Raw genomic sequence first — 11,908 nt, forward strand, 5'->3', positions numbered from 1 at the left:
TTCTTTCTTTTTCTTTCTTTCTTTCTTTCTTTCTTTCTTTCTTTCTTTCTTTCTTTCTTTCTTTCTTTCTTTCTTTCTTTCTTTCTTTCTTTCTTTCTTTCTTTCTTTCTTTCTTTCTTTCTTTCTTTCTTTCTTTCTTTCCTTTCTTTTTTCCTTTCTTTCTTTCTTTCTTTCTTTCTTTCTTTCTTTCTTTCTTTCTTTCTTTCTTTCTTTCTTTCTTTCTTTCTTTCTCTCTCTCTCTCTCTCTCTCTCTCTCTCTCTCTCTCTCTCTCTCTCTCTCTCTCTCTCTTTCTTTCTTTCTTTCTTTCTTTCTTTCTTTCTTTCTTTCTTTTGCCTCAGCCTCCTCTTTCTCTTTAGAACGCCTGACTGTACTTTCTCATTCATACCATAGTACTTGCTACTCCATAGTTCTGATATTACATGCTACTGATTCATCCTCTCATGAGACTTCAGGTTTGCAGAAGAATTACATTGACCCAACTGGTGTCAAGTATCTTGCAATGTCCATACTGGTTGAGGAGAAGTACAAACTTGGCAAGCAAGCACCACACCCATAAAAGAAAAAGGATTGATGCTTGGGGTGGATAACACTGAAAAATATCCTCTAAAACTACTCTAATTCCTATAAGATGTTCAAACATTCAATTTAAACATGGCCCGTATTAATATAAGCATTACTTGAAGTAGAGTGTGTAATAAAGATGTTAGGTGCCTAAAGATATTGATTTAGGCAGAAAAATTAGTAACCCTAGAATGTGGAGTAGACAGAGTATACCAGGAGATCTACCTACTGAGAGCTCTAAATATTTTTTGGTTTCTATTGCAATGCTTTGTGACAAGGAGAAAAAAGCAAGCTAGTCAAATATGTAATTATAAACATTCTAGTAACTACATTTCTTGAAAAATGAAAGAGGAAAATTCATGTTAATAATTTTTTATTTAACCCAATATCCAAAATATTATTATTTTAGCAGGTAATCAACATTAAATATTAATGCCCTTTTGACATGTTTTATGCCATCTTTAAAAATCCAATATAATTTACATTTACAACACCTCTCAATTGATTTGCAATATTTTCATTGGAAAGAGCTGATTTGACTTTAGATTTCCTAAAACAAATAGTTGAAAAGTTTGAGCTGTAATCACATGCTCCTTTATTTTATGCTGTCTCTCATTAGTTATGAGGGATGAAATTAACAGATAATTAGGGTTTCCAGTTATTTCTCCCTCTATGGTCTATTGCCCAGATGCTTCCTCTTATGCAGAAGTGATCATTGACAAAATGGTCATGTTAAGCTTGAGACTTTTTACCCCACAAAGGAAAAACTAACTGGAAACTACGAGATAACATTTGTTTTCCGTTTTGCTTGGTCTATCATTGCATTTATGGGGTCAGGAGCTGGTGACAGTGCTCATCACTGAGGTCAAAATGCAGGCCATTGACATTTGTGTCTCCTGATAAATTCTGTGGACAGCAGCTACCAGAGGGAGGCAACAGCTGGGCCTGCAGGGCATCTAGGCAATACTTCCAGAGCAAAAGACAGGTCATGAGCTGCCACTGGAAGCGCCTGGGTAATGGTCTATGAGTAAAGAGATCTCAAAACAGCATTCCCTGACCACCTCTGCTCTGGTGCCAAAGCCAGTCCTCCTGGAAATCACAGGTCCCAAGGTCTCCAGCTCCAACCAGTTCACTTTCTTCTCTCCTTGGTATTACTAAACCTGGTGGGGCCTCGACTTTTCTTGTTCTTTTTCTTATTAGAACTTTGATTCGAAGAAGGAAGAGACAGCTCCAGCTCCCTTTTCTTGGTATCCCAGTCTTCATCCCGCTGATCCAGCAGCAGCCCCTTCTTCTGGGCAGTGAGTCGATGATCCCTGCACTCTGGCTCTGCCCTAGGCAGGAGAGAGAGCAGCCCTCAACACCCAGGCAGGAGAGCAGCCTGGGCTCTCTTCCTGCCCTCTACACACAGTGAGGGCATTTCAGCTAGTGGAGAGAGAAGGAGGCCAAGTCCATGTGTTTCCAGGTGTATGTTTAGGGAGGTCTTATACACTATAGCAACTAATTTCAGAAACATGGTCTACCTAGAGTGAGATGTTAATATGATTCTATTAACAGGCTCACAGTTTGAATAAGGCACTGCTAATTCTTAAATTGCTCCCATTTAGCGAGCAACAATTGTATTACTGGGAAGCTGCTTTTCTTCCTTTATTTTTGATTGCATTTTTCCTAATCATAAAAGCAGTATCTGTTCATTGTATGACATTAAATAGTACAGAAATATAAAGGAAACAAATTATAGTTGCACATAGTTATGTGAGTGTATCAATGCATTTATGTAATGAATAGGTATCGATGATAGAGAGGTACGTTGATAGGTAAATACCATCATACACACATGGACTTAAGGAAGCATGCGTGTTTACAGAAAATTATACAGGGTCAAAGGTGCATGTGTTACATACTTAAAGACATTGATGAAAGCTACTCCCAGAAATAAAATATGAGCCAGGGTCAGGATAAATGGAATTTGAGAGGACAGATGATGGTCAGGAAGGGCAAACAGTATTTTAAGTGCAAAGCATCAAAAAAAGCAGTCAATTCAGAGGATGAACAACCTGCTTATCCTGCAGCCTCCATTCTCTCAACAAACTAAAATTGACCTCTTAATATTCAGAGCACGTTCAGTGTCCCTGTCAGTATTCAGTGTCCCTCCTCTGCCCTGCTCTTTTGACCCTATCACTTTCAATCTTGTATTAGTGTGATTTACATAAAATACTTCCTTTCTTAAACAGGGAACTGCTTGATGTCCAGCATTGTATCTGATTTCCTTTTAAATCATTTTTTTAGCATCTATTTTAATTCATGCCCATAGTATGGCTCAACAATATTTGTTGAATGAGAGGTTTTTTGCTTTGAGAGGCTGAATTAAAATTTGAATTGTTCCATCAGATCCCTGGAACATTCAGAAAATTGACAAATACTGTTCTTTTGAATTTTTTTCTGTATCTTTTCTCTTTTCAGCCTAGCGCAGGGGCTCACCTACTTGCAACATGAATCATTAAGAAATTCCATAGGTGATCTCCTTGTCTCTAGTCTAAGTGCCTCTAGTCCTACATGCACAGCACCATTGCCAGCCCTTTCAATACGGGAGGTATATTGCTGGAGCAATAATTTCATCTTGCTAAGTCCCTGATATCAAGCTCATCTGCTTGTCCAGTTCACTATAGTCATCCACCCACCCACCCAAACTTATTCTCCACTTCTTTCTTTTTCTTTTTTCTTTTTTCTTTTTTAAAGATGTATTTATTTATACAAGCATTGGGTACAGTCAGAAGCGCAGGAGGGTGAGAGAATTCACCAGAGCCAGAGCAGAGAACAGGCAGACTGATGAAATACACTGCTGAGGGGAGCAGCGGGCGTGGCAGGAGAGGTCTGCACGCTATGTGGGACCCTCGCCAGCAGCTGGGGATCGAACCAGCTCTGCAAAGGCTGCAGGCAGCTTCGCAGCCCAGGGCTCAACTGCTGTGCCACCAGGGGAGGCCCTCTTTTTCTTTTTTTAAAAAAATATTTATTTATGCATGCATGCAAGAACTGGGGTGTAAGCTAGAGGTGCAGGGAGGCAGGATGTGGGAGGATTCACCAGAAAAAGTGGGAACAGAACTGGCAGATCTACTGAAATACCTTGCTAAGGGGAGCAGCAGGCAAGGCAGGAGAGGCCTGCTGCACAATATGGGTTGCTCCCTAGCGGGCTGGGGATCAAATTTGAGCTTGATAGCACTATGTCTTTAACCCCTGTGCCATCAGGGAGGCCCTCCACTTCTTTCTAATGTAAATGCTTATCTAGGTCATTCATTCTTGGACTAATATCCCTACCCCCTCACATGGATATTTCTTTTTCTTTTCTTTTTTTTAATGAGAAAAATATTTGAACAAATACTTCAACAAAGAAGATACAAGAATGGCAGATAAACATATGAAATGGTGTTCACCAACATTAGTCATTAAGGAAATGCAAATTTGGGGCCTTCCCTGGTGGCTCAGGCAGTTGAGCACAGCGCTGTGAGGCTCTCCACAGCCTCTGCAGCACCAGTTCCATCCCGGCCGGCTAGCATGGCAGACCTCTCTTGTCTCGCCTGCTGCTCCCCTCAGCAGTGTATTTCTTCAGTCTGCGTGTTCTGTTCCCCGCTCTGTCTCTGGTGAGTCGTCTCACCCTCCTGCGCATGTGGTCTGTACCCCGGTTCTTGTACAAATAAATAAATAAATAAATAAATAACTCTTGAAAAAGAAAATGTAAATTTGGGTCTCCAGCTTGCTGATTACAAATTTCAGTCACAACTAGACATTGCTAAACATCTATTTAAATGATTTTAAAAACTTTTATCAATAATAGATATTTTATTTGGAGGAAAATTATGTATATTCTATACATTTAATGTTTTCTAAACACAAATGTTATAAAATTATAATTTTTCTATTCATTTCATTTGTTAAGGAACTATTAATATCATTTAGTAACTAGTCACAGTCATTTCTTTTCCTCTCAATGTTTTTTGAAATTATTCAAGGTTTTAAGATGATTTTTTTTAAAAAATCACATAGATATTTCTAACTTGACATCTTCCCTCCACATTAAGAATCTTTTCCACTCCTCCATTAGCCATGTCTTAGCTGTCTTTCAAGATTCAGGTTAATTTCCCCTAGCCCAGCATTTCTTTTTTTCTAAACCCTGTGACTGCCAGAAGGGAAGTTTCTTGTGGGAGATGATGATAAGCAAAAATGACTTACACATGATGTGGATGACCTTTTCTGTTTCTGTCTGCTCAGCACTACCACCCACTTTCCTGGTTAAAAACAAAGTCCACTATTTGGGGAAACTACTCCTTCTTCACTTCAGTTATGCTGGGCTGATAAATCATATATCTCTACCCACTACTTAAATAGGAAGGGTCTGAGATTACTCAGAGAAAGTCAATAGATGAAAACCAAGGACAGGACCCTGAGGAGTTTCAGCATCTAAAAGGCATGCAGAAACAGGAAACAGGAGCTCAGAAAAGATTATGATGAGAAATGGTCAGATAGGTATAAAGAGAACTGGAATAGAGTAGCAATGGATAAAGCAAGAAAGAAGAGTTGCCAGTAAGACATGAGTTGAGAAGAGATCATTGATTTAGCAACAAGTATCTCCTTGCATATGAGAACTGAATTGATCCAATTATGGAGGTAGGCTTTGAAGAATACGTGAGGAGTAGAGATAATACCACAGAATAACTTCCAAATATCTTACAAATAATAAGGAAGAAGACAGCAGATATTAGAAAGGTCTCTAACTATTTGCTTGTTTGTTTAATATAATTTATTTAATGTGTTCATAGGCCAAAGAGGAGTGACTAGAAGAACTAGAAAAAAAAAATAATTCAGAAGAAAGAGTGAGAGATGCAATAAAGAGTAAAGGAATGGTCTTGTAGGAAATGAAGGACTGGATCAAGGGTCTATGTGGAAGGATAATCGCTTCACAGAATGATGGACAAAAAGGCAAGATTGAACAGACAGGTCATATGTAGGTGATGAAATAGGAATCATGATCTCTGAGGGACATGATAAGGTATGATGGGGACTGGAAATTGTTACAGAGAGAGTGGGATAGGTAGAGATAGGCTGTTGTGAAGGCTCGGTTGAAGGTAGAAATCCTAGAAATTCTGGTATCACCCTTGTACATATTAGTGGAACTTTCTCTAGTAGCCCAAGCACAGTCATGGAGAAGACTGGACTGATTCAAGATTATGAATCCTGTGTTATAGTTATAGAAGGACAAAGTGTTGGAAAGTTATGAACAGTAGAAGAGAGTAAAAGAAGCAGCAATGTAATTTTCAGGCAAGTGATAGATTGGAATGGGAAGAAGATGTGGAATAAGGAGATGTCTCAGTATCCTCTAATACCTGTGACCAAGCAGGAACAGGCAAAATGAACAAAGGAAGGAATGTCACACAGTGGTCTAAAAGAGTTTTTAAAAGTTCAAAGAACAATGTCTGCTGATGCGAAAGTCTACAATGAAGGGAGAGCATGAAATGTAGGGGATAATGACAGGATTGGGAAGAAAGAAGTTCAAGTCAGGATTCAGGGTTTTCCCTTTTAACTTTTCAAATCATCTCAACTGTGATTTTGAATGTTTGCAATAAATGACACTACTTCTAAAAATAGATCTCCTGGGCCTCCCTGGTGGTGCAGTGGGTTGAGCACAGCTCTGTGAAGCTGTCTGCAGCCTCTGTAGCGCCGGTTCAATAGCTGGCAGGCCATGGCATGGCAGGCCTCTCCTGCCTTGCCTGCTGCTCCCCTCAGCAGTGTACTTTGGTCCTTCTGTCTGTTCTGCTCCCTGCTCTGTCTCTGGTGAATTCTCTCACCCTCCCACGCCTCTGGCCTGTACCCCAGAGCTTGTATAAATAAATAAATCTTAAAAAAAAAAACACGTAAAAAACAAACAAACAAAAAGAATAGTTCTCCTGAGTTATTTCTACAAATAACCAATTTCCATTCCTTTCAGCCATAATAGTTAAGTACGTAATTGATATTTAAGTCTATTTGAATGCTTGATTGACAGGAAAAAAATGGCAAATGTTAAAAAGCTTATCTTTAGTGTGTATCTGAAAATGAGATTTATAGAAGAATGGAAAGTTTAAAAGATAGAAGGATCTTGTGGATGATAATCTAATTTACCTACTTCACTTTTAAATATGAGGAAACTGATGGTCTGAAAGGAAATTTAATTTGGCATAGTTAATTTGAAGACCTCAGAAATCTGAATGAAGTCTTGTGAATCTTATACCATGTCATATTTTTAAACTTGATGCCCCGTCTCTCTTACCTGAGGTCATTTTTGCATAATATAAAATAATATTACAATAATTATGTATTATTGAAACTATATGTAATTATAATAAATATATTTTATATAATCTAAAAACAATAGATTTGATATATCTAAACTAGTCAGTTCAGTTAAAAAAAAAAGTTTATTCAAACACAATTGGCTGGATTTCCTTATTTCATCTTCACTGGCCTGAGACCGCTGTGTCAACAGAAACCTTGATCACAGGTTCCTTTTTCTCTATTGATAAAAATATATGAGCCTTACTTTTCCAGGAATGCCACACAGGCTTTCTGCCCGTAGATCTGTGCAATCCTCTTTGGTGTATCTCCAAAGAAGTCAGGGGCATCAATGGCGGCGTGCAGCGCATGGAGAGTTCTGAGCACATTCAGATGGCCTGACTCTGCTGCAAAATGAGCCGGGGTCCAGCCCACATCAGTTACCAGGCAGGGCCTAGCTCCATATTCTATGAGGAGGTGCATGACCTCCATATGCCCTTAGATGGAATAAGACAAAAAAATGAGGTTAGGATAAAAGTGTTTCTGCAGCCTGAGGCTAGCCTATATACTACAAAGGAGGGGAAGACATTACTAGCCATTGGGGTGCCTCCAGTTTCCAAGCAACTTCACCTTCTCCCTTCTCTCTCTTCTTACCAGGGACTCCCTGATACACCATTGAACACTAAACATTGCTCCAACTCAGAGCCAGAGGCCCTCGAATATTCCTTGTAGAACATTCTTGTTCTCAAATATTCCTTGTAGAACACCTTCCAGAACATTCTCCTCCCCTGGTGATTCAATTGATATTCCCCTTCCTGTCCATTCCCTCAGGACACCGTAGAACTTTACTTCTTCTCCCAAGTCACACTACCCCTGTTATGTCTGCACTGGTAAGGCCCACTCAGTTTTCAGTTGTCTTAGTGCTGATTTCAAAAACAAGTGTTTCAAGTCCTGCTGACTTTATAGTTTTCTAGCCAGATAGATGTAGATTCATAAATACCACTTGCTGAACTATGGCACCTCAGACAAGAAACAAACATCTGAGGCTCAGTTTCCTCAGTCATAAATTAAGGATATTACCACTTACCTCACCGAATTCCTGTGAAGTACAAATGAAATTCTGATACAACTCACACAGCACAGTGCCCAGCATGTAGTAAACGTTCCCTTAAAGGTGCTTTCACAAAGCTGCCATCACTTCACACTTCAATTTCTGCAAAATATCCCAACTAATTTCTCTGCAGCTGGTCTTACTTCCCACCAACCAGTCCCCATACAGGAATCAAAACAAATTATTAAAAAGCAAAGTTGGCCATAGCACTTTCTGAATGTTCCTCAATGGTGTTCTGCTGCCATCGGTCTCAGCAAGCCTATTGACTGTGTTTTTGCCAGTATCCTCCTCCAATTCTCTGACTCAGCAAGTGGGAAAGGAGTGTTCTGTGTCCTGCTGCAGGAATAACACCCCATTGTTGTTAGAGGTCAAGAGAGCAGAGAACTAGTATTAATTGAGAGCAGACTGTACCAGACATTACACCTATTATCTTGCTGAATCCTCACCACAAGAACCCAAGGCAGCATTATTTACCCCCAATACAGTGAGTGATGGATAAAGTAAGGTCCAGGGATGTTATATAACTGGCTTAAAGTGCTATAGCTAGTAAGTGCCAGTACCAGCTGGTTCCCAAGACTGCACTTTCTCCTGCCACACAGATGACTGCCTGGTGACTTGATCTCCAGGCGTTACCCCCTCACCCTTGATTGCAGCCCAATGAAGTGGAGTCCGGTCATTCCAGTCCACGTCCTTATAGTTTGGGTCGCAGAAACCTTTCTTCAAAATCTTTTTCACTGACTTGCAGTCCCCTGCAGCCACAGCTTGGTGGAGCTTTGTCATATCTGACATTTTGGTCAATTCCATGACAGAAAACAACTGCAGAAGAAGACACATCAAATAGGAAACTCTATAATCCTTTATCCCCAGTGAGTGATTCCATCGGATTCTTTATATTTTAGTCTTTACCTATATATCTATAGAAATAAACACATATTTACAGCAATTGATTTTCAAAAAAGATGCCAGGAAAATTCAATGTGGAATAAATTGTCTTTTTAAATGTTACTGAGACAATGGTATATCCACAAGCAAAAGAATGACATTTGTTGCCTATCTCATGCCATCTACAAAACTTAAAATGGATCACCGACCTAAATATAAGATCTTTAAAAACTAAAACTCATAGAGGAAAACATGGGAGTAAATCTTCATCACCTTGGGTTAAGCCAATACTGAATACTGAAAATAAAACAGCAAAAGAAAAAATTAGATAAAAATGCACTTCACCAAAATTGAAACTACTGTTCTGTAAATAATACCTTCAATAAAGTACAAAATCATTACAATTGGAGAAAATATTTACAAAGCATCTATCGCATCAGAATCTTGTATCCAGAACAAATAAAGAACTCTAATAGGTCAACAATAAAAAATTTCAAGTAAGAATGATCAAAGAATATAAATAGAAATTTCTCAAAAAAAGTGTATGTATACTTTTGTATGTATAGATATAAATATATATATAGATATAAATATTTTATATAGAGAGACATAAATATATATACAATGTGTATACATGTATGTGTATATAAATGCATATATACACATATATAATAAATGCATGAAAAGATGATCAACATCATTATTCATTGAGGAAATGTTAGGTCACAACCACAATGAGATGCCACTTCACACCCAATAGGCTAACTAGAGTCAAAAGACAAACAATAACAAAAGTTGCTGAAGGTGTGGAAAATACACTGTTGTGGGAATATAAAATGATGCAACTACTTTGAAAAGCAGTTTGGCAGTTCTTTAAAAGATTAAAAATAGAGTTATCATATGACCAGTAACTCTAGTGTTAGGGATATACCTAAGAGAAGTGAAATCTTATGTTCACACAAAAACTTGTACATTAATGTTTATGGCAGCATTAATCATAAGAGTCAAAAAGTAGAAACAGCCTAAGTGTCCACTAATGGATAAATCTATAATCAAAATGTGGAAATCATACACTGAAATATTATTTGACAATAAGGAATAAAATATTTATATATGCTATGACAGGAAAGAACCTTAAAAACAAGTTGAGTGAAAGAAGCCAGTAACAAAGACCACATATTGTATAATTCCATTTATGTATAACATCAGAGGAGACAAATCAAATCAGATTCAATGTAGATTATTGATTTTCCTAGGACTGGGATAAGGCGATGCTGCTAATGACTACAGGATTTCTTTTTGGGGTGACGAAATGTTTTAAAATTAGAATGTGGAGGGGGATAGCTTCACAACTTTGATTATATTAAAATCACTGAGTCATGTACATTATGTAGATGGCTTTTATGATATATGAATTATATATCAATACTATTTTTAAAATAAATGATACAATTAATTAGAGGATTTCTCTAAAAAAAACATTTCCAGAAGATATATACAATTTACCAGCTTACCAGTGATAACTAAAATTTAGCAAACTTTAATTTAGATTACTATACTTAAATTTCTATCTTTTTCATACAGGTGTCTCAGTGTAAAAGAATAACCAATACTGGGATGTCCCCGGTGGTGCAAGGGGTCAAGCACGCACTATGAAGCTATCCCGAGCCTCTGCAGCATAAGTTTGACCCCCAGCCGGCCAGGGAGCAACCCACATGCCACAGCAGACCTCTCCTGTCTTACTTGCTGCTCCCTTCAGCAGTGTCTTTCCATCAGTCTGCCTGTTCTGTTCCCCACTCTCTCTGGTGACTCCTCTCATCCCCCACACCTCTGGCCTGTACCCCAGTTCTTCAATGCATAAATAAATAAATTTTTTTAAAAAAAGAACAATACTTTAAATTCTATTAAATATGAATTACCAATAACAACTTCAGCAAACATCTGAATATAGGGGTAATAGAAAAATACTCACTGTCTTGTTTGAAGTCTGTAGCACAGGTTGCTGGCAGGCAGCGTTAGCTACAGTTGTGTTGCGTTCACACCATGGAAACTGACCCCTCCTCTCTTCCTCAAAGCCCACCAACCAGTGGCAGCCTCACTCAGGGGAGACCTCTAGTGGAAGGGGGACTGCTGCTCTGCTGCCCAAAGAAGCTGTTCTGCAATTCCAGTCAGGTTGAAGGTGGGTGATAACACATTCTCTTCAAATAGGATTTGATCAAAAACATGAAAATTGAAAAAAATAAATGCCAGAGAGCGCCTGGTAACTGGTGTGGAGTGGGGGTGGGGGGCGGGGAGGGTCTCAATGAAGCCCAACTGAGAGATCTTGGGCTAAGTCTCTAACTTTGCTAAGCCTCTTTTTTCTTGCCAGTAAAATGAAGTTTTAACCCCTCTCTCATAGAGCTATGCAAGATGATTAGCTGAAATAATTTATTCAGTATCTGTACAGGGTAGATGCCAGAAAAAGAAGAAAGGAGTGAGGAAGGAACAAGGGAAAGTAGGAAAGAAGGGACAGAAAGAGAGAGGGAGGGAAACTTTAGGAGCTTTCTCCTTGCTTCTTTTTACTCCATTACTCTAAGCTTTTATTTTCTTTATGATGGTGCTGAACTAAAGAATTTCTTTTGTCTTCCCCCTCCTATCTGGGCTCTCTCTGGCGTTCTCTCTGCTTCTCTTCTTCTTCTCTCTGCTTCCCTTCATTCTTGGCTTCTGCTGGCGTCCCTGCGACACTGCTCTTGTAAACTCAGTCTCTCAGCCCAGGTGTACCCACTGCAGGTGCCCGCCATCAGGCATGCATTCAGGACCACAGGGGTTCACTCATCTATCCTAATGGCGGGAGGGCAGAAAAGCCTGATACTTTTTACCTTACCCTACACAGATATTCTCCAAAAACTCCAGCTCCCTTGAGGGCAGAAGACTCCCAAAACAGTGTGACTTAAATGAGGAATAAGGAAGAGGAGGAGGCCATCAGTCAGAGGGTATGGGGTGAGGAGAAAAAGATAAGCTTAGTATAGGCAAGGGCTAGATCATTCAAGGTCTTCTTAAATGTGGCAAAGACT

The 11,908-nt window shown here is 39.0% G+C and overlaps 1 protein-coding gene across 1 annotated transcript; it reads right to left on the bottom strand.

Moving 5' to 3' along the window:
- Window positions 1–1,691: 1,691 nt before the first annotated feature.
- On the bottom strand, window positions 1,692–8,777 carry ANKRD66 (ankyrin repeat domain 66; the record flags this gene model as incomplete). The annotated part of the gene is made up of 3 exons (XM_084258948.1): window positions 1,692–1,893; window positions 7,131–7,359; window positions 8,615–8,777. The coding sequence occupies 3 exons, from the start codon at window positions 8,775–8,777 to the stop codon at window positions 1,692–1,694; spliced, it is 594 nt and encodes a 197-aa protein (XP_084115074.1).
- Between the last annotated feature and the right edge of the window lie 3,131 nt (window positions 8,778–11,908).

Source organism: Talpa europaea, assembly GCF_964194135.1.
Source record: "Talpa europaea genome assembly, chromosome: 2".
Lineage (NCBI taxonomy): Eukaryota > Metazoa > Chordata > Mammalia > Eulipotyphla > Talpidae > Talpa > Talpa europaea.